Raw genomic sequence first — 21,797 nt, forward strand, 5'->3', positions numbered from 1 at the left:
TTTGATTTATTTAATGACTTCTTGCTTTTAAATATTTAATCATCAAATGTAAACACAAAAAGTAAAAGGCTACAGAATCAACTCTTTACATTAGGACCGGTTTGTCGTTAATAAAGACCATTTTCTGCTTATGAAGGTTTAAATAATTAATCATTAAAAACAATATTGTAATAAATGACCAATTTCTAGAACAGAGACTGTTTTAAACTTTTAATTAACATTACTTATTTTATTTAATGGCATTCCACAAGAAGGCTTTATTTTTCTCCGAAAACTACAATTCCAGCTTGGAAAAGTTTAGTAGGATGTTGGTGTTCAATGGCAACCTTCAATAGTGCATAAGTGTATCAAATAGACATGCATTTATGAATTTATAAATAGCTTTATGATCATAAAATCAACAAATTATAGTAATTCTTTGTTACCGATCACTTTTTCATATTTACCGATCATTTTCCGGAACAACATCTCACTAAAAAAAATCATTTTCGTGCTCGCTAGATACTCTTATTTTACACTTAAATCATTTAATTTTGATTTCTATATGGTAAGTAAGTTTCTCATATTGCCGTACATATTATTCAAACAAGTATACTCATTATAATGGAAAAGTACTGAATTATCTTATTCGTAATTTATTGAAGATCCTACTGTTCTACCTATAGTAGCTAGACATGCTTTGACGTTTCTTTTATCCCTTTTATTGATTTTTTTACAATCGATAATGACTACTATATCTTAAATATTTTGTTGACACTGCTGCTTAAATTATCTTAATGTTAAGATGTATATTTGCCAAAGCCAAAACAATAACTCTAAATTAATATGTGAATGCGAACACTAATAAAATCTCAAAGAAGGCTGCTATATAACACCATGTAATTGTTATAAGTACAACTCTATTATTTCCTTAAAATTACATATCGTTGACTTTAATCAATTTCCTTGCTTTCATATGTTGCATTACTGTCAATAATTGCTTGAATAATAAATTTTGACTCCATAAATCTATATTCGCTTATAATAACTATTTTGAAGTGACATGCATGACTCGGATTAGTACCAATTCATTTTGTGAACATATAGCCTACATGAAAACATAGAAAATTGAAGACCACGAATTATGAGAAAAACAGACGAATAGGGCTCTTCACGCAACGACTTTTTACTATAAAAGCATTACTTAAATATGCATTTTTTTAAGATATACCCACAATATTTTGTCTTCTCTCGTGAGACAACGAATCTTTTGTTTAAAAAACACATCAAATCAAGAGTGTAAAAAATGCAATTCATAAATTAATTAAGATTGTATGATCTAATAAACTACTTTAGGAAAGGAGACAAGTGTCCTCTCCTCCATTGACTTTGGGACAGCTAAGATTAGTAATGTTTGATTTACTTAAATCAATGGTTGGCAAGCTAAGCTTGAATTTTATTTTTTCAAGCATTATTGTATTATTTTATATTCGGTTTATTACCCCGTGATAACTCAATTTGACCTTCACATAATGCTACTTATAAAGTCATTTAATTTGTTGAAGTGGACCTCAAACCCCTTTTCCTCTTTTTTCCAGAGGGAAACTGATCGGAATATTTCGGGTGCTCAAATTTATTTAATTTTTTCAACATAAATGAATTCAAAGTAAAACATGTCCTTAATAGGATACTCCATTTATATTAGCTAATTCAATATCATTAACTATCATTTAATTCATAAAATTGGAAATTTTCCATTCGCAACAAGCATATTAACGACATTGATACCGATTACTCTACAATCATTGTCCATGGTATTAATAAATGAAGTGTATATAACTATTAGTATTATTGTTTCACATTAATTGCAAGGTTTATTGGTTTATACATGGATGGATGATGTGCGAGTAAAATAATTGCATATTTGTATAATCTCTTTTCTCTTTACCAAATTGCTGAGAAAAACTTACTAACATACTGTTTGGTCAACGTTTTGTTCAAATGGCAATTTTAAAAATCAGCTAAAAATGATCTGATGACAGATTATTTGGTGAAATTGGATGTAAAATAGGAGATTTAAGTTAACATAAAAGAGTATAATTAGGAGTATAGGGATAAAAATGTAGTGGAGAAATCCAGAAGAGAGAGGAGTGGGGTTGCGTGCGTGTGTTGTGTGTCACTATTTCTGCGCTCGAAACGTGTCGCAGTATTGCCAGGGCCCCTATTTGCTAAATTACCAAACAACCCCTTCTGCGAATTCACTGACCTTGGCTTGCCCTCTTTTACCCTTTTTCTGTTTACTTCAACACTGAAATTTGTTTACGGTATATAATTTCCAAATTAGCTATTATCCATTTTACTTTTATTACTTTGTGTAGGGCTTCGTTATTAAAATAAGTATGAAAATGTTAACCACTGGTGGACACGATACGAAGAAATTGAGGTCATCCACTACGCTGTTTCTAAACCGTCTCTTAAATACTATTTGACCACTATTTGAGGGTCTCACTGTCCTTTTTTCCTCCATCCCTTAACTAAGGGACGGAACCTGCAACGCTCTGTCCCTTAACCGTCCCTTATTCCGTCCCTTAATTACTATTCATTCAATTTCATTTTTTATTTTTTTTCTCAACCCAATCCAATTAAAACAAACACACTTTATTAAAAACACACTTTATTAAAAAACACACAACATAATTTAAAATACAAATTTAAAGAAAAATAAAAAAACTACTCCGCCGGCTAATCATCCTCCGGAGGCGGTCGAGGTTGAGGGGGAGTCGGAAGGCCAAGTTGTGCTGCCATATACACAATTCTGTTCCACCAGGCCGTGAATTGGGCGTACCAGAAGCGGGAAGTGTCCGCCATTGTGGTCAAAATTGGGTGGTTGGTACCCCCCTGGCGTCGCCGAACCTTGGGTCCCCGGCGTTGAGGAACCGGAACCGCCCAATGTGTTGATCATGGTCTCCCAATCGCCGAACGCGTTGAGATCCCACCCGCCGGAGCCGGAACCGCCGTAGTTGCCGTCGCCGTCGCCGGACATCTTGAGTTGTTATATGAAAATTTGAGAGAAAATTTAGATGATAGGAAGAATAGATGTGTAGTTGTGTGTGAAATGAAGATGAGTTTAGGAGTATTTATATAGTTAAAAAATTAATTAAAAAAAAATTTAAAAAAAAACAAAAAAAACGGTATTATTTTTTTTCTTTTATTTTATTTTTTTAAATTCGAATTTAAAAAAAAAAAATTTATTGCGTCAGCACGTGACGACGCCCACTCGCGGGCCGGCGAGTGGGCGTCACGCACGACGCCGGGTCGCGCCACGTCGCTTAGGCGCGTGGCGAGATAGCCAGTCTCGTGGCTCGACGGGACGCGATGCGGGACGCGACGCGGGACGGCGCGGGACGGGATGGCGAGCTACAACGCGTCGCGCCGTGGTCCCGTCTCTCCGAGACGGGACGCGAGACGCATAGTGGATGGTCTGATAAGGAGTAATGATGGAAGATCTTGTTTGTAATATCTGTCGCCAATCCTATCAACATCAATCATTTTCGTGAGGGTTGGTTTTGAATTTTAGGCCTTCGTCGCCCTCTTACTTCTTAACATTATCTTACATCCTGAAAAGCCCAACACATATTTTATCATGGCCCAATATCCAAATGAAGAACTTGCTTAATTGACAATGGAAAAGTTGTTCACATAAACCTGGAATCATGTCATAAATACCAGTATAAGATTTACCAAATAATGCTTAAGCGTAGCTTATAATACAACAATAAGTGAGCCTTATCAAATAGATTGTACAAATCCACCATTGTGCAATATTTACTAACCAAGATCCTTCCATACTTTACTGACTCAATAAGACGAAAGAGAGAGAGAGAAAGATAAAAGTTATGACCGAACTCTTGCGAGACGAGCCCTCATCTCTTCTAGCTCTTCCTCGTCGTCCACATTGTCCTGCAAGTTTATAAAACTTAAAAGTTTAAAAGCAGAAAACAGAAGGGGATAAGTGAGGGACAAGTTAAAAGCATACCTCTGCATCTTCACTAGTTGCAGGTTGTTTCAGCTTCTGTTTCCTAATTGCTTCAGGAAGTTGGGCAGCAGTCTCACCAGCAATTGCTGCTAATACCTTGTCGATTTCTTCTTCTGTTTCTTCTTCTATGTCTTCCGAGTCTAGTGCACTGTCCAACGCATCATTCATCATCTCTTCAATTATACCAGCCTACAATTACACAGTACATCACTACCTTAGGATTCAACATATCTTTTCTCTGTCATGAAATTTGTTAATCTCCACCGTGAATGAGCTTGTTCAAGCTCTTGCTAGTTTAGGAGTTTTCATTTTCTTCTAGTCCTTGTTCAATAACTTTATGCGTTTACAGAGTATCAATATCAATATCTAATTTATACCATACCTTTTAACAACAACAAAAAAAAAACACAACACCAAGTCAGGTTTGTTTTTAGAAATAGTAGTAAAACTAGAAATCTGGGGTTTTAAAACTATATAGTATGCCAAGGCCAAAACCTGTAAAAATACTGACAGTCACTACAAAATTCCAATTGTCCATTTTGAAAGAGGCTCAAGTGCCTGCATGCAGCCATAAAATAAGCAGCAACAAGTCAACAACTTACTATTAATCAAGAAACAAATTCTTTTACAAAGGAATACCTAGCCCCCACAGTTTTAGAGGCCGTTGGTCCTCCAGAACCTAAATAACTCAATTTTATCCCATGAACTAGGTGTGCCGATGGATAAGGTCGATCTAAAACTTGAGATAAGGAACAAAAAGATGTCACAGTTCAAACTTAAGACCAAAAACTCCGGGAGTATGACAACAGAGATTATTATTTTGTCACATCACTCTGGTTCCTATGCACACGTCTTCTTAGTATGCACAGTCACATACCCAACCAAATAACCAAGGTCAAATAAAGATATGCAACACAGTTCAAAATAAGGGCTATGAAGAAAGTATATCCATATAACCCAGAAAATGCGATCTCACCTTAGTCATTTCTTTACTGAATTCTTGCATGGTAACAGCAACTTCTGAAGACTTCATAAGATTATTGACAAGTTTCATGACTTCAGCACTTTTTGACAAGTGCCCCACCGTACGAGCAATAGCTGCATATCAAATAGCAAATTGTTGAAGAAAAATCCTAGCTACACGGTCAGGCTAGCAAGAATTTTTCCAATTACAGAAGGAAATGGTATAACCTTAAAAGTTGCTGATCTCTTATAGAAGAGAACAAATTCTCAATCTCTAGATGTATTTTTCCTCATTTATCTTATTCATTTTGACACACACAAATTTAAATAAAACACTATACCAATACAGAAAAAGACCTGTGAGGCCGTGACAAGTCATAGAAATTATACATTGCTTCCCTGTTATTAGTAAATTTTAGCAAAAAGTGGCTGGTTCACAAATAAAGACGCAATGGTAATAAAAGGACACAGGTCTTCAGAGCATTGATTCAGCACGAAGCAATAAGCAACAAGATTTCTCATATCATGCTTGAGCTTGGTGGACTAGACAAAGCACTGAGAGACGTGATGCATCATCACAAAAGACATTAAGCCATTGTTCATGTGAGACTAAGCATATGGCTCTTAAATTAATATTATGGTGGCAGGTGTGTATTGGTATTGTATCTTAACATGCAGCGTGCTGGTGTTCTGAACCTAAGTTTACATTCCTTCTCAGTTTCAAGACACATTTATGCAATCACACTCTGAATTCTGGATAAAGAAGAACTGAAATTCCCATATCTCAAGTAGTCAATGTTCTGAACTTGAATCAAACAATTCAGAAAAAGTATGCCACATTGATGGTCATAATTAGATACTACTATTAGAATTCATGTGCAGTATTAACATGTAAGAGCAAAAATAAAACTGAAATAGTCTGGATCATACCAACACTTTCTCCTAAATGCATTGAAATTGAGTTCATCTGTGCTTTGTTTTCATATAGGCGGTTCACAGTCCTCCTAGATCCCACAATTTCTTTCGCTAGTGCCTGTTAGGAGAAATGATCAAACAGCATATCAGAATAGTAAACCACGTTCTTTTCATGGTTCGTTCAATATAAGAACACAAAATCCAGAACTGGCAATATTTGCACATTGACATAGCAATGTTGTTAAGACATAAATTACCTGGTCAAATTTGAAGTTATTCTGTGGGGAAGGAACCAAAATAATGTAATAATTCTAAATATGTGCAAACCCTGACAAGTGAGAGCATGGCATTCTCTCATGCTTTATTAATTTGAAGTTTCCCTTCTGTTACCTCTCTCCCTCTCTGAGTCATTCACTTGGATTTGTAACATGGACATATTAGTCTTGCCTTAACAACTAAGATCAACCTTCTAAAACACTAATATACAAAATTTTAGTACTCTTTGATAAACTATGTCCCAAAGATCCTTGACGACACAACATTTAAATGACCAAGTTAAGATGCCCACTAAGTGCAGTTGATTTCTATTTCAGGACATAATCCACATACTAATATGTTTTTGAGGCCATTATCTGCAGAATCAGGGTCCTAGATAACTTATTCACTTTTTAGAAGGATATAATACATAAACTATACACGACATTTCGGTAATTTTAGGTTGGCTTACATGAGACATGACCATTATCATCATACTCAAGTAACATACCCATGCCCTCTTAATAGTCAATCTCTCCCTAATCAGGCCTTTGATTTAAGAACAAGCTTGCTGATCCAAAGTTGGTATCTTCCAAACAAGGATATCAGTTTCAGAAATCGCAGAACTAAGAACAAAATCCAAGCATTACCACTAATCAATATAAAATACAAAAAAATAAACAAATTCAGTATAGAACTATAAATTATCTCGAGGAAACCAATTCAGAGCCGATCATGCTTTCATTATCATCAATTACATCAACATATAAGCACAGAAACGATCAGATTAATAAATTAAATTGTAATTACTGTGCCTTAGCAGAACCCATGTCATTTCTCTTTGCAGCCTCTTTAATCGCTTTCTGCACATTTTTCTCTTCTCTCTGTATATCTAATATAATTAAAAACCAAAAACACTAGTCAAAATCCACTATTTGCAAAAACAATCCAGATAAATCAAATCAAATCAAATCAAAAATAAAAATATAAGTAAAGACCTCGGATTTGGCGTTCGATATTGCGGCACTCTTGGCGGAGGCGACGCTGCCAATCTTTGAGTAATTGCTGCGGATTAGGTTTCGGTTTCAATATATTCTTCATCTTCTCCATAATAAATCTGATTGTTTGCAATCAATCAAAGAATAAATTTTGCTTTTTCTGTTCTTTCAAATATGGGAATTTCTTTAGAGTTCTGTTATGTATATGGTTGTGATCCGAATACTTGTTCAGAACACAAGGGAAATTTTAGTGATGAATGTTAGAAAAGATGAAATGGAAGTCGTTATATTCATACGAACAAATCAATCGAAGCTTTTGAGTGGATCAGGAGCTGGGAAGTTTCCTTTGTCACTTTGTACTTCACAATTTTGACCCCTCTATCTATCGCAGTACCTTCGTCGTTTTTTATTTTCTCTAATTTTATTACCTCTACATAATTTGAATATTTAGTCTGGACAGAAAACTAGGGATGAATATTCAAGACTTAATCCAATCTCATACAAAAATATGAAAGTTTATGTCAAATGAATCTCATCCGGTCAGAATTGTTTAAAAACCTGAAATCTAAATAATGAAATTCGATTTTTTTAGAAAAAAATCTAAAATTACATTAAAATATAAAAAATCTGAAATTTTAAAAATCTGCAAAAATCTATCATTAACATTTTCAACATAAATGTTTAATACTTCATCACTCTCATAAAAATATCTCCTTTTTTATATTTTGGTAAATTAGTCCTTTCTATATTTAATAGTAGTACTAATATTTCTTCTTATGAGATATGCTCCGTGTTCCATTACTTTTTCTTTCTATCTCTTATACTTTAATATTAATTTATATTAAAACTTGTGTTATCACTAAAGTTTTTATCTTATGAGACGAATGGAATATTTAATATTATAATAATAGTAATATACCTTCCGTCATATTAAATATGCAACATTTGGAAATCGGCATGAAATTTTACATAGTGTTGTTTTTTTGAGTAAATGAAAATAGATGAAAAAATACAGATAGAGTTGTTACCATTTTAGGCAACATTTCATTTTTAATGGAACAATCTAAAAAAGAAAACGTTGCATTTTTAATGGGACATGGAGTATAAAATACACCATAAATATATTTCAAATTTTGTATTACTTCAAATAAATAATCTGATATGGAGATCCGAACATTAAAAAGAAATAAATAAATCTGAACCAAAAAATCCAAAAAAAAATCCATCAAGCAGCAACCTAGCAACCTAGCAACCTATAAGACATACCCAAACAAGTACAAGTCACAACATTGTAGAATAAATTACGAATAATTGAATAAGTTGGGCCTGGTAACTGCCAACGTAACGTTGAATGTAACAGTATAGGCCATCAATTAGTTGGTAGTACAAAATAAGTAGCACAATGAATAAAACAATGAGGTTTATTGTAGGAGTAGAAGTTAACTCACTACACCATTGTATACCATCATGGTCGCATCCCAAGGGTGATGTTATAACGTATAAAAAATTTTAAAAAAACAAAAAAGTTATGGTTTAGATAAAATTTTCCTAATAAAATTATGATTTTTAGAGATTTGTAAAATTTGTACTATATATTAAGTTTAATTTTTATTTTGATTTCAAAAGAAATATTGTCAAGGGGGATATACTACAGAATCTCCTTTTGGGCCCATCATCATAAAATATCAAACTTTGTCACTTATTATCATCATTATTTTTATACTGTCATCGATTATTATCATTACTTTTTAAAATAATTTTTATCAATATTACAAGATGCTTCTCTCATCAACAATTTAAAAAATTCAATATCCTCCCAATAAAATCATATCAGCCATTGTGAATCGATGTGGAAATCATGATTTAATCAAGTCTCCTAATTGCCAAATAACTACCAACCATACCAAAAGTGCAATTATTCCATAAAATTAGTGGATGCAAATACTTAATCTATCTTATGCATAATTGCTTTCTTAGTGTGTACTATATGTTTAATTAAACATTCCAGCGTATATATAACCATCTCTTATAAACTTTTACATGCAGTTTAATTGGATATTAATTAAGCTAGCATAAAGTATTAATATGTTCATATATCATGCTACTCAATTAATTACTGTTATACTATAAAATGGCACAATCACGATAATGATGAAAAGGAATTCAAATCTATAATTGACGTAAGAAAATTTTGTTCTCCACCAACTGCATTCTCCAAAGTCTTAGCCCAATCAAATTAGCATACTATTTTTAACTTATTATCAAGAGAGATTAGATGAACATTTAATGATTTCTCATAGGGTCATAATATCTCAGTTCTTGTAACAAATAATAATGCATATAAACTTATCACTAAACAGAAGACGTTGGAATTTAGTCATACTATATATACATTTATTCTTGAACACATTTGATGATCAACTGTCGGTAGGGTACTCCTATTAAATTTTGTCCTTGAATTATGCCCTTAAACTAATCAACTTGTAACCGACTAATGACGTCTATTTGAAATTAACAACTTAGCGTGGAAATAATGAATACACATATTGGATTCTGGATGTGTAGATATAGAAAAGTTGGTTTTTTTTGTCCCATATCTAATAGACCGATGTCTTAAAAGGAATGGATAGAGTTAGAAATTCTAAATGTAAGAAGTTGAGAATCGAATTTTCTGTTCTTTGTTTGTCCTAACAAATATATATATGATGAGACTGAAATTAAATTAAATCAAGAAGATCAGAAGTACGTACTTGTGTTTTGGAACTCGGAATTATGAATTCAGAATTCCATAGACATTTTTTTTAAGATTTCGATATGATAATATGAGTTTTTATTTAACGATTCACACAAAATTCAAAAATTTAAGAATTTTTTTTAAAGCATTTGATCGGGGCTTCGAACCAAGAACACAAATTTATAGTGTTTTTTTAGCCGAAGACTTGAACTCAAACTATGAATTAATGATCTTGGAACAGTGAATTTCATCAATATCTAATATATATATATATATATAGGGATGTATTCATTTCCTTTTCCTATATTTCCTCCTTTTTCCTTCTTAATATCAGCCATTAGATTAGAGAAATGGACGGTCAAGATCAACATTGGGTAATTAATCCCGTGTTGCATTATTTGTCATATTTTGTGCATTATAAGGGTACAATAGTAATCTAATAATGGCTGGAAACCGCTACAAATAATGCACCACATGGTCACGAGTAATGCATATAATTGCCTATATAATGCACAATATGTGAACTGCAATGCATACGAACAAGATGTGATGTGTTATGATGTTTGACACACGTTTCTTGTTTCTCCTAAGGGTTTAATAATCTTAGAGGCTAGGGTATAGTACGTAGACACGTATGTAATCTTCACATGGTAACGAGTAATGGATATAATTGACTATATAATGCACAATTTGTGAACTGCAATGCATACGAACAAGATGTGCTGTGTTATGATGTTTGACACACGTTTCTTGTTTCCCCTAAGGGTTTAATAAGCTTAGGGGCTAGGGTATAGTACGTACGCATTAATAACAAATTATAAAACGATACGAATAATTCACCAAATTGTCACGAGTAATGGATGTTATTAACTATATAATGCACAATATGTGAACTGCTATGCATACGAATAAGATGTACCATGTTATGATGTTTGACACACGTTTCTTGTTTCCCCTAAGGGTTTAATAAGCTTAGGGGCTAGGGTATAGTACGTAGACATTACTAAATGCACGTATGTAATCTTCAATCCGTTGATTAACCCATATACACAATACCTCTAATAATGCATAATATATTGAGATAATGACAATTAACAGCTACATAATGCACTACCTAAACCAAATAATGCACATACGTATATTCCAATAACAACAATTTGTTAGTAATGTCTACGTACTATACCCTAGCCCCTAAGCTTATTAAACCCTTAGGGGAAACAAGAAACATGTGTCAAACATCATAACATGGTACATCTTATTCGTATGCATTGCAGTTCACATATTGTGCATTATATAGTTAATAACATCCATTACTCGTGACAATTTGGTGAATTATTCGTATCGTTTTATAATTTGTTATTAATGCGTGCGTACTATACCCTAGCCCCTAAGCTTATTAAACCCTTAGGGGAAACAAGAAACGTGTGTCAAACATCATAACACAGCACATCTTGTTCGTATGCATTGCAGTTCACAAATTGTGCATTATATAGTCAATTATATCCATTACTCGTTACCATGTGAAGATTACATACGTGTCTACGTACTATACCCTAGCCCCTAAGCTTATTAAACCCTTAGGGGAAACAAGAAACGTGTGCCCAAACATCATAACATGGTACATCTTATTCGTATGCATTGCAGTTCACATATTGTGCATTATATAGTCAATTATATGCATTACTCGTGACCATGTGGTGCATTGTTCGCAGATACCAAAATGTGGTAGTTACTTTTCCGTCAAATGTCAATAATAACCCGTAATACATACAACCACCTTCTATAATGCAACACGGAACCAGTTTTATAGAATCAATCTGATCCGTTGATGCCTTAGATCTAACGCGTAATATTAAGAAGGAAAAATGATCTAAGATGTGAAAAGGAGAATAACGCTCCCATATATATATATATATATATATATATATATATATATATATATATGATTGTGATCAAGATAGAACCATTCTTAAACGTAGAACCATTCTTAAACGTAGAACAAATGCCAAACGGAGGTCGTTAGATCTTTTAATCCAATGGTGTTGATTTGCACAACAACTTTCCATTACAACCAAAACTATTATTAATGGGTGAATGCAGATAAGTGAAAAAATAAAGCATGCATGGACTCTTCTTCGTTTCATTCATTCTTCCATCAACATGTGAGTTTTTTCACATGTTGAGTCCGGAATGTCGTGAAAACATAGTCTAATATGTATGATTTTTAATCTTGACCGTCATTTTTTCCTCATCCAATGAATAAAATATGTAGAGTTCTAGGTTCTACACTTAAGAATGGTTCTATCTTGCAACCCTATATATATATATATATATATATATATATATATATAATCTGAAATTATCAAAACATAAAAAATAAGTATTCTTGGTGACATGCTAATAATGCACTTATTTTCCATGTTTATATAATATGATTGATGTGGAAGTATTGTCGAATTATTACGTACAATCTGTCACAATTAATATTGGGCCAAACAAATGAGCTATAACTATTTAAATCTTATAATACGCGTAGGTATATAAATCATATAATTTGTTGAAAAAGATTCGTGTTAATCATTAAAATGGACATAAATAGGAGCATCGATATCATACGAAAATTGTGAAATAGACAATTCGAATTACAAAAATGAATTATTCCCATTTAAATCGTATAATTGACCATCCCAACTAAAACGAAACATGAAATTTAGTAGTAGCAAGTTAATTTACCAAGTTAACATAGAATAAGGCCTGTTTTATGGGTAATTGTCCTGGTCAATCAGCGCATATATAACATTACATCTTATAACATGGGAGTTAATTAATTTTTTTTATGATTTCTTGTATGTTTAATTTATTGCATATTGACTATAAAATCGTGTAAGTATAGGTTTGTGCTCCTTGGCGACATTTAGACCAAAAACAAATGGTTTTGCCCCCCTAAGCTCATATTATGAAGAAGAAGAAGAAGACAAATGATGCCGACAAAAACTATGAAGTTCTAATTTCTCATGACAAAAGAATTATACACTTAAGTATAAGATTAATTACTGATGTCAAAATTGAGCTCAATTAGCTATCAGTATAGAACCTATAGATTAATTTATTGGTTTGGTGTAATTAATTAAACCAGTACCACCCATAAATTAATTTGTTGTATACATTGACATAAAGAATTCAAATGCTACAAAACAAATGAGTATTGATGCCAATGAGCTAGGTTGCTTTTTAATCCGATTTGAAGTGGTGCTAATATAATTATTTTCGATAAGTAATTAAAGTCAAGTCAAAATGAAATAGTGGCATGTATGAAATGGAAATTACTAAAAATAAAAGATGCTAAATCCAATATATACCGACAGTTATAAATTTCATATCGCCGGAGGGCTTAGTGTCGGCAGAGAGGTCCCCATTAAAATAGAAATATATTAGGTCAGTTAGGTAGCGTTCAACCAAAACTATTGAAAATAAAAACATTTTGTCTCAATTAATTTCCACATTTCATAGCTATTGCTTGTGAAAACAAATTTTTGGATTTGAAAGTTATTGCCCACCAAACTAATCATTTCAATTATTTTATGCTATCATCCAAAATTATATGTCCGTACAAACTTTACTGTGCTTCCAGTATGTATCACTATTCTAAATATTATAATCGGAAATTAATTACAATGTACTATTGGTTTTTTAATGCGAGTTAATCAATAGTTAATTCGTCAATTAAGGAATAAATGATAGAAAAAGTTAATAGTTAATCACAGTATGCAAGATTTTAAAACTCGTGTTAATTATCTCAACATACAACACTATTTTATGATATAGGAGCTAGCATTATTTTCCTATGAAATATAATTAATTGACTTTTCAACAAAAAAACCCGGTGCTTGTATTAAGGAGCTAAACAAGTTGAATCATTTGAGTAAACGAGAAAAATAATTATGCGATTATGTATTCTACGTCAACTAATTCAACGCATATTTCAGCACCACTAGTAATGCTTAAAATCAAATGAAGTAATCTATGCAATAATTTATAGTATATGTGTTTTGTGGGGTGCATGCATGCATATAGCACAACAACTAAACTTTCCCATTTAATCACTTCTGCCTAATTATTAGTTTATTTTCATAATAATTGCTTCATGCATGTGTTAAAAACACACCAAAACACAAAATTACCGAGTATTAGTTATAAATAAACCATCCACGATTCCTCGTGACATAAGTGATATGGCACATATTCACGCAATTCAAATTCAATTTTGGGGGTCGATCAAACACATTAATGCTTTTTTGTTATAAATCTGACACGATCGATGAAGATGAATATTGCGAATAAAATTAATTTTATATGTACATATCTGAAAAACTCAGAACTACTAACATGTATCCCATGCTTTTGAAAATGGCGCCGGCCATAACATATAGTAGCAGACAAGAATTCAACATGTCATAAAAGAGATTGAAATAAATAAGTTGGAATTTTGCATTGGTCTATATTTCTCGAATCATAATATATTTAGTCTATATTATACATTTCCGTTGAAAAACTAAATTGATTATTATAGGAAAAAAAGGGTATAGAATTCGACTTAATAATATATAAACGTTTCTCACTGGCTAGTTAAAATCATTGTCACGTTTGGTTAATTGTTTTTTAACATGTTAGAAACGATTTCCCTTTTAAATTATAAATTAAGAATTATACTTATTTTATAAGTATATACTCCCAAAATGTTCAAGTTCCCTTATGAGAAATTTCCTTTTAGAGGTTTTGTTGCCATGTAGTAATTGAATTCAACTGCATGTTTTTAGTAACTAGTTTAATTAGTGGTTGTTAATTTTTTAATAACTTTTACACGCATAAAATACTAGACTAGTAATGTGAGTCTATCTATTAATTAAGGTTAAGATTTAGGTAATGCTTTGGGTTGAAAGAGAATGTCTCATACTAAGTAAAAATAGATAGTCCATATGTTTAAACATTTAAGACCATTTCCATATGTGCAAAGTCAAGTGAACAGGGACTTTAATTGACAAACCTACCACATGAGAGAAAAATATATTGATATGGTTTTAAAAGACAAATTGCAATTCAATGGTAATAAAATGAGAACATGAAAGAATATAGCATTAAAAGCAAGTAACCGAACCATCAAACCACATACCTTCTGAGACTTTTCTTCAAAGAGAAATTTCATGAAAGTAGATAAGTTTCCTTTATGTATGTAATGACTAATGATCCTACAACTTTTAAAATAAATTTTGAGTGTACATTTTAAAGTAAACTAAATTTAAGAATAGACGGCTAACTGTTTTACTATTTCCGACGTTTTCTTGTCCCAGAAGCAGATTATAATATAGGCAAAGTGAAAATAACCGGAATATTAATTTCTTTAATTCTCTTCTCTTTTGGATTAATGGTATGCATAATATTCTTTTTACAGACTGAGCTATTTTTTAATTAAACGGTACATATATATTGTAAAAGGAATTCACGAGTCAATTGGTTCTATATAGTCAATTTTATACATCCATGCATCTCCGTGATTCAAATATTTAGTCTTTGCATAAAGATTGTGTTCCGATCATATATTTGTCTAATTTGTATAACGATATGTCTAATAATCACCATCATCGTGAAGCACTTTAATCTTAATTTTAGTACTAACATAAAGAGTGCTTTAATTAAACTTCATCAAACTATTATTAAGTAGGAGTACTAGTTTTCTATAACTTTTATATATTGACATTCCTAAGGTATTGTTTTTATAAGAAATCCGATAAGTTTGTTATAAAAATAAAATAAAATAAAATAATTCAAATAGAACACCCTACAAATAATTAATTCAGCTCCGTCTCTACAATAATACATATTAATACAAATAATAATAAGATTCTTGTACTGTAGCACCAAATCATTAGAAAAAAAGTAGTGCAACCGAAAAAAAGCAAAAAGATAAGAGAACTTTTCGAAAAATGAGCAATTCTCTATTTCTAACTAACAAGCTACCTAGCTCATAAAAAACACTAAAACAAGCACAAAAACTGCCAAAAAGATACATGCACAATTATTACACACAAAAGTTATTAATTTTTTGTCTCAACTACATCTCCCTTCAATTTCCTTATCAAAAAAATTTCATCATGTGGGACCCAATAATCTTCCTATTTATACTCCTCACTTCCATACACAATTATTACACACAAAAGTTATTACAAACTACAAAGTGTTTTGCAAACTTCTTTCCCTATCATCTCATGGCTCCTCTCCTCTCTCTCCTCGTCCTCTTCATGTTCCCTTTGGGAAACAATGCTCAGGGCCCTCCCTCACCTGGCTACTACCCTAGCTCACGGGTCGGGTCGGTAGGGTTCAACCAAGGGTTCAGGAACCTCTGGGGCTCTCAGCACCAGAGGCTCGACCAAGGTGGGCTCACCATTTGGCTTGATCGAACATCAGGAAGCGGATTCAAGTCGTTAAGTTCTTATTCATCTGGCTATTTTGGGGCTGCTATAAAGCTTCAACCCGGATATACTGCTGGAGTTATTACATCTTTCTATGTAAGAATTCCTTTTTTTGTCTATTAATTGTTATAGAATTAATTATATTCAAGAGGGTTTCTGAATTGAGAATTGTGATCAAAATGGCAGCTCTCAAACAGCGAACAGCACCCAGGGGACCACGATGAGATCGACATCGAGTTCTTGGGCACGACAGAGGGGAAGCCTTACGTTCTTCAAACAAATGTATACGTCAGAGGGAGTGGCGACGGAAATATCATCGGTAGAGAGATGAAATTCCATCTCTGGTTCGATCCTACCAAAGATTTCCACAATTATGCTATCCTTTGGAATCCCTCTGAGATCATGTCAGTCTTCTTAAATATACCTACACTAATCCATTTCATTATCTTTTTTAGTTTGGTAATTTGTTATATAAATTATGTAATTAAGAAACTAATTAAGTTGATAGTCTGCGAATGGTCGTCATGCAGGTAGTCTAGTACTGTGATTCTAACATTCCAATTACTGCACATACTTACTATATATGTCACCAGAAAAATGGTCAATTTTGAAAATAAATGTCTCTAAATACGTGTCATGTTTTAAAAAGTTATGCAAATATGATGTCTAAGTTACCAAATTTATTACTCCACTGTTTAATTTTTCAATACCACTATAGTTTTGCACACATTTCTATTTCTACAAAAGTTAGAGGTAACAGGGGTATATTTGTCCACTTCCTAAACATGCGACATTTGGAAGTGAGTGAGACTCTGAGAGGGTGTAATAATTAATAACATTATTATTTTCTTAAAAAAAAAGACTCTATACATCCCCCATTTAGAGTCTCTCTTTTTTTCCATTTTAAGATAAAATCAGTTGTCTTCATTCAATATTTCAAATTTCAACAACTTTCACTTTTATTTTAACATTAAAATACAAATCTTCAACAAATCCACCATGATTATGGGTGCATTATATAAGTGAACTTATGCAGTGATACAACAGCTGAACAGCATACATGTCCAATTAATTCGTCCTAGTGCTTCTCTATCAACACAATAAGTTGATTTGCTTTTCCGCTACGTGTCTGAAAATGGAATTTTCAATTGACGTGGAATTAAATGCAGATATTTTGTCGACGATGTGCCAATTAGAAGATACGCGAGGAAGAGCGATGCCACATTTCCATTAAGGCCTATGTATGTGTACGGATCGATATGGGATGCCTCCACTTGGGCCACCGAAAATGGCAAATACAAGGCCGACTACAACCACCAGCCCTTTGTTGGTAAATACAACAATTTCAAGATCGGCGGCTGCCAGGCCGGCGCCGCCTCGTGCCGCCCCGCCTCCGCCTCTCCGTCGGGCGGGGCCGGGCTGAGCCGCCAGCAGTTGGCGGCGCTGGCGTGGGTGCAGAGCCGTTACAAGGTTTATGACTATTGTAGGGATTCCCAAAGAGACCATAGGCAAACGCCGGAGTGCTAGGTTCGGAAAGATCTATGCTACGTGTCAACGTTTTGGAGTGTCTTGAGATGGACCCCACTTCTTCAATATGGATTTTACACGTAGTAAAAAAAGTGTGTAGCGTCCAAGCCTCCATAATTTTATGTTTTGGAAGTGGCTGATTGTTCAGTTGTGCGTGTGTGTTATAATTATATTGTGTGATTGTGAGATGCTTGGTTTGAACTTTGAAGGCAGGAAATTTGCCACCAAATGTATACTGTATTTTTTTACATGTGAATTCCAAAATTTGCAATAGATGGTTAATGTTTACACTTTAATTCTGTTTCTTTAGCTAGTTTATAATTTACAAAGTACGGTGTACTATCTTCCATTCCAACTAAGATGACGCACTCTTCTTTTTAGTTTGTCTCAACCAAAATACTAGTACTAACATACTTCTACTTTTAATATCTTTCTTTCTACAATTAATACGCTTGACCATTTTTTATATATCCAATTAAATTTTCAACTATCTTTCTCTCCTCGTTTAATACTTACGTTTATTCTTTCTCTCGCCAATTAACTATATTACCCAACGACTCCTAAAATCTCGTGTTGCCTAAGTAATATGTCATCTTAGCCGGGACGAATGGAGTACTATGTACTTATTTATGAAAGAGTTTCATATTTTTATGCATCTTTTTCGTTATATGCTTAGTACATAATATGTGGCCAAACCCATATCATAATACTTTTCTGCTTACCGATTGTAAGAGAGCACATCCTGCAAGGTCGATTAATTGTAATAATAATTTGACGTTTTAATTGTTGAACTAAAATACTTATTACACTTGTAAATTTATTGATCAAATTAAAATCGATATTCGTAACTGGATCGTGGCGTATGGTGGTTTGGGCCTCATCCACAATCCACTTTCAATACCTTTTTATATTGGCCCACTTTTAATGATTAAGTGAAGGGCAATATTGGCTAAATTAATTGAGTAGATTAAATTAATACATAAATATTCATATTCTAATCCCCAGTTAACTGCTCGTGGAACATATCCAGTTCCCTTCTATGGACGATTGGAGATTAGTGAGGCTAAATCAACAGATTTAATATTCCTATTAAGGACTTGACTATATGAAAGAAATTATTTATTCATTAAAAATTCAAAAGTTGCTCCCTTACTTAGCTTAGTTTTATAAATTGTACAAACGTGGGTTGCAGTACTAATCATTGCTACAACTTTGTTATTTTGATGAATTCTTATTTGGAGGTAGATGAGTGTACCATACAAGGTTGAACATATATGGAAATTAACTATACATTAGTTGACTTTGATCCTTAAAAGAGGAATCGGTGTACGTTCATATTTTGGGAACACTCAAAACTGCGAGTGTACGTTTTTTTAATAAGGCTTGAGATGTTCACACTAAAATTTCATGAAAAGAAGTAAGCAATTCAAGTTGGCACACTAAAATTTCATGAAAAGAAGTAAGCAATTCAAGTTGGTGGAAATGTACTACTACCGCGAAAGGTACATTTATTCTCCCAAATAACGAATCTTAATCAAATTAAAAGAATTTTAAGTATTATTGAATTGCATAACATCCTCCTAGATAAGGTAACAGGTTTGGGTCTCATCATTTCGATACACCATCTAAAGTCTATTCCAATATAAACGATTATTCTAAAATATTTATTCTTTTCCCTTTTATGCAAAATCAATAGATTGTGCGTACTTCTCTGTACAACGTGGTCCGCCCCTACCGCAATATCAACCCAATAAAATCTCGCCACATCACCGCCCATTGCCGGGTCCCACCAGCATATTAATGCCAGAAATTACATCATATTTATCCCCAGCAATCCAATAGATTCCAGCTGTCACATACATCAACCTCGTAAACAAGCATTCCCGCCTCACCCAATAGCCACTAGCCATGTCAGCCTATAACTCATTGCGTAGAAATCCTTGACCTCCTGTGGGACCTACCGAGCCTCACGGAGAGGGACTCCATCACCCGCCACGTGGCGTCGCCCTCCAGAATTGGAACATTGAACAGTAGGGCCCTCCTAACCGCCGGGTCCCACAGGTTCCTTTGAATCGCAGTCAGGTTAGTCGCCGCAACGTGCTCGAGGACCTCCCCGAGCGTGTCCACGTCACCCTCCGCCACGGTCAGAGATATATCCCCCCACGGCACGGTGGCCGGGAAGGGCAGCTGGATGCCGTCGGCGATGATGACCGGAACGCACCCCAGCGCCACCGACTCCACCAGCCTCGGGCTCCACGGGGCCCACCCCAACGGACACAGGCAAAACTTTGACCGCACGATCTCCGACTGGTAGCCGGCGAAACGCTGCCTCCGTAGGTAGAAGCGCCGGTCGCCGCCGTATCTCATCCATATTTCAGTCCGGACTTTCCTGCGATTGAAAATAACTTTTTACTAATTCACAGAAAAATTAACAAATTGCGAATGTGTGAAGAGAATTAATCTTACTTGCTGTAGAAACGGCCGCTGACATTCTTGGGGTTAAGTTCCATTTTACCCCTGAAAAACGCGAAGATGTCGCGGCGACTGGTCAACGGCGACGAGTCCAGCGTTGACCGTACACTTTCCGGTGATATGTACGGTGGAATCACTACATGCTCCACATCCTGACATGGATGCTTATATTTCACTCCAAAAGTCTGCAAAACGATTGAATTTTTCAAGAATTTCGGCACTCCATCCGCAATCGCAACATCCTCCTACAAACATCAACACGATAAATTCGTAATCAATCGATCGATCACAAGCATATTATTATCAGAGATTTCATAATTACCAATGTGTGAAAGCAAGAGCCGAAATCATGAGACGCAACGAAAACATGGTCGGCGCCGCGGCTGCGGTTCCAAAAGGGGAGCTGAAAAGAAACAAGATCAATGGCGGCGGAGATGAGGGAGCGGGCGTGGCCGATGGCGGGGAAGCCATTGACGGTGCTGAAGTTGCAGGAGACGTAGACGGGGACGAAGAAGAAATCGGCCTCCCACGGCTCGAACGTCCGAATGTCACTGCTCAACAAGGCCCGGTGGATGGCCACCTCCGCCGCGAATAAATGGTTGCTGCACCGCTCGTTTGCTAGCCAGTCGGAGTTGAATTTCGGCGGCAGTTCGTAGACGTAGACTTTCATTCCGTTGAGAGGCCATTTACCGTGGGTATTTTTGTTGAATGGTTCTTCGATGAGAGCGCGGGAGGCTTTGTTTTGGGAGACGGTGGTTCTTGAAATGGAGGAAGTGGGCTTGTGGCGGGTGATTAGGAAAGAGGAGAAGAAGTAGAAAGAGATGGAAAACCAGAGAATCCATTTGAAATATCTGTAGCAGAAGCCTTTTTCTTGGTTTCTGCTGCTTCTTGCTCCATGGAAAAGTCTCATCCTCACATACAACTCTTTTTCTTTCTCTCTCTCTTAAAACAATGGTGGAGAGTGTGGATTGACGAAGGAGAAGTGGTTGAAACGGGGCTTTCTGAGTTTGGTTAATGTTTGGGGATTGGAAATCAAGAAACAAGGGATATGTGATGGATGATGGAATAGTTTGTTGGGAGTTCGTTTTTGCTTCAAGAAAAATAGAGCGTGAAAGTGAACTTTATTATAAAAAGGTAAAAGTGTAAAACTCTGATCCATACACTTTTGTAGTACTTGTGCACTACTAGTACACGAATTTTAATATATATGAGGTGTTTTGTAGATCAAAATTTGCTTCGACCTTCAATTCATCCACTTAATTCTCAATTAGGACCGGAAATATGCCGGTGTTTGTTTCGGTCTTTAACAACGTGATTATTTAGCCAAATGTTTGAAAGCGCTAATCCATGTTATAAGAATGAGCTTGATAAGTGTATTTTAACATATTCGCTCTTAATTAACTATTTGCAAGAAAACTATACTCCATTTTTTAATTAATACTAGTTCAGAC

At 34.3% G+C, this 21,797-nt stretch overlaps 3 protein-coding genes across 3 annotated transcripts; 1 reads left to right on the top strand and 2 right to left on the bottom strand.

Annotated features, from left to right (window-relative positions):
- Positions 1-3,693: 3,693 nt before the first annotated feature.
- Positions 3,694-7,519, bottom strand: LOC121745583 (vacuolar protein sorting-associated protein 24 homolog 1-like). Its single transcript, XM_042139539.1, has 6 exons — positions 7,147-7,519; positions 6,964-7,040; positions 5,909-6,011; positions 4,992-5,113; positions 4,016-4,204; positions 3,694-3,939 (listed from the first exon to the last, which is right to left on the bottom strand). The coding sequence occupies exons 1-6, from the start codon at positions 7,256-7,258 to the stop codon at positions 3,874-3,876; spliced, it is 669 nt and encodes a 222-aa protein (XP_041995473.1). The 5' UTR covers positions 7,259-7,519; the 3' UTR covers positions 3,694-3,873.
- Positions 7,520-16,104: 8,585 nt separating this feature from the next.
- On the top strand, positions 16,105-18,170 carry LOC121743641 (probable xyloglucan endotransglucosylase/hydrolase protein 32). Its single transcript, XM_042136970.1, has 3 exons — positions 16,105-16,443; positions 16,534-16,751; positions 17,517-18,170. Exons 1-3 carry the CDS (start codon positions 16,144-16,146, stop codon positions 17,872-17,874), a joined length of 876 nt encoding a protein of 291 aa, XP_041992904.1. The 5' UTR covers positions 16,105-16,143; the 3' UTR covers positions 17,875-18,170.
- Positions 18,171-19,413: 1,243 nt separating this feature from the next.
- On the bottom strand, positions 19,414-21,340 carry LOC121745461 (probable glucuronoxylan glucuronosyltransferase IRX7). Its single transcript, XM_042139379.1, has 3 exons — positions 20,669-21,340; positions 20,341-20,591; positions 19,414-20,263 (listed from the first exon to the last, which is right to left on the bottom strand). The coding sequence occupies exons 1-3, from the start codon at positions 21,254-21,256 to the stop codon at positions 19,798-19,800; spliced, it is 1,305 nt and encodes a 434-aa protein (XP_041995313.1). The 5' UTR covers positions 21,257-21,340; the 3' UTR covers positions 19,414-19,797.
- Positions 21,341-21,797: the final 457 nt, after the last annotated feature.

Source organism: Salvia splendens, chromosome 8 (genome assembly GCF_004379255.2).
Source record: "Salvia splendens isolate huo1 chromosome 8, SspV2, whole genome shotgun sequence".
NCBI classification, from domain to species: domain Eukaryota; kingdom Viridiplantae; phylum Streptophyta; class Magnoliopsida; order Lamiales; family Lamiaceae; genus Salvia; species Salvia splendens.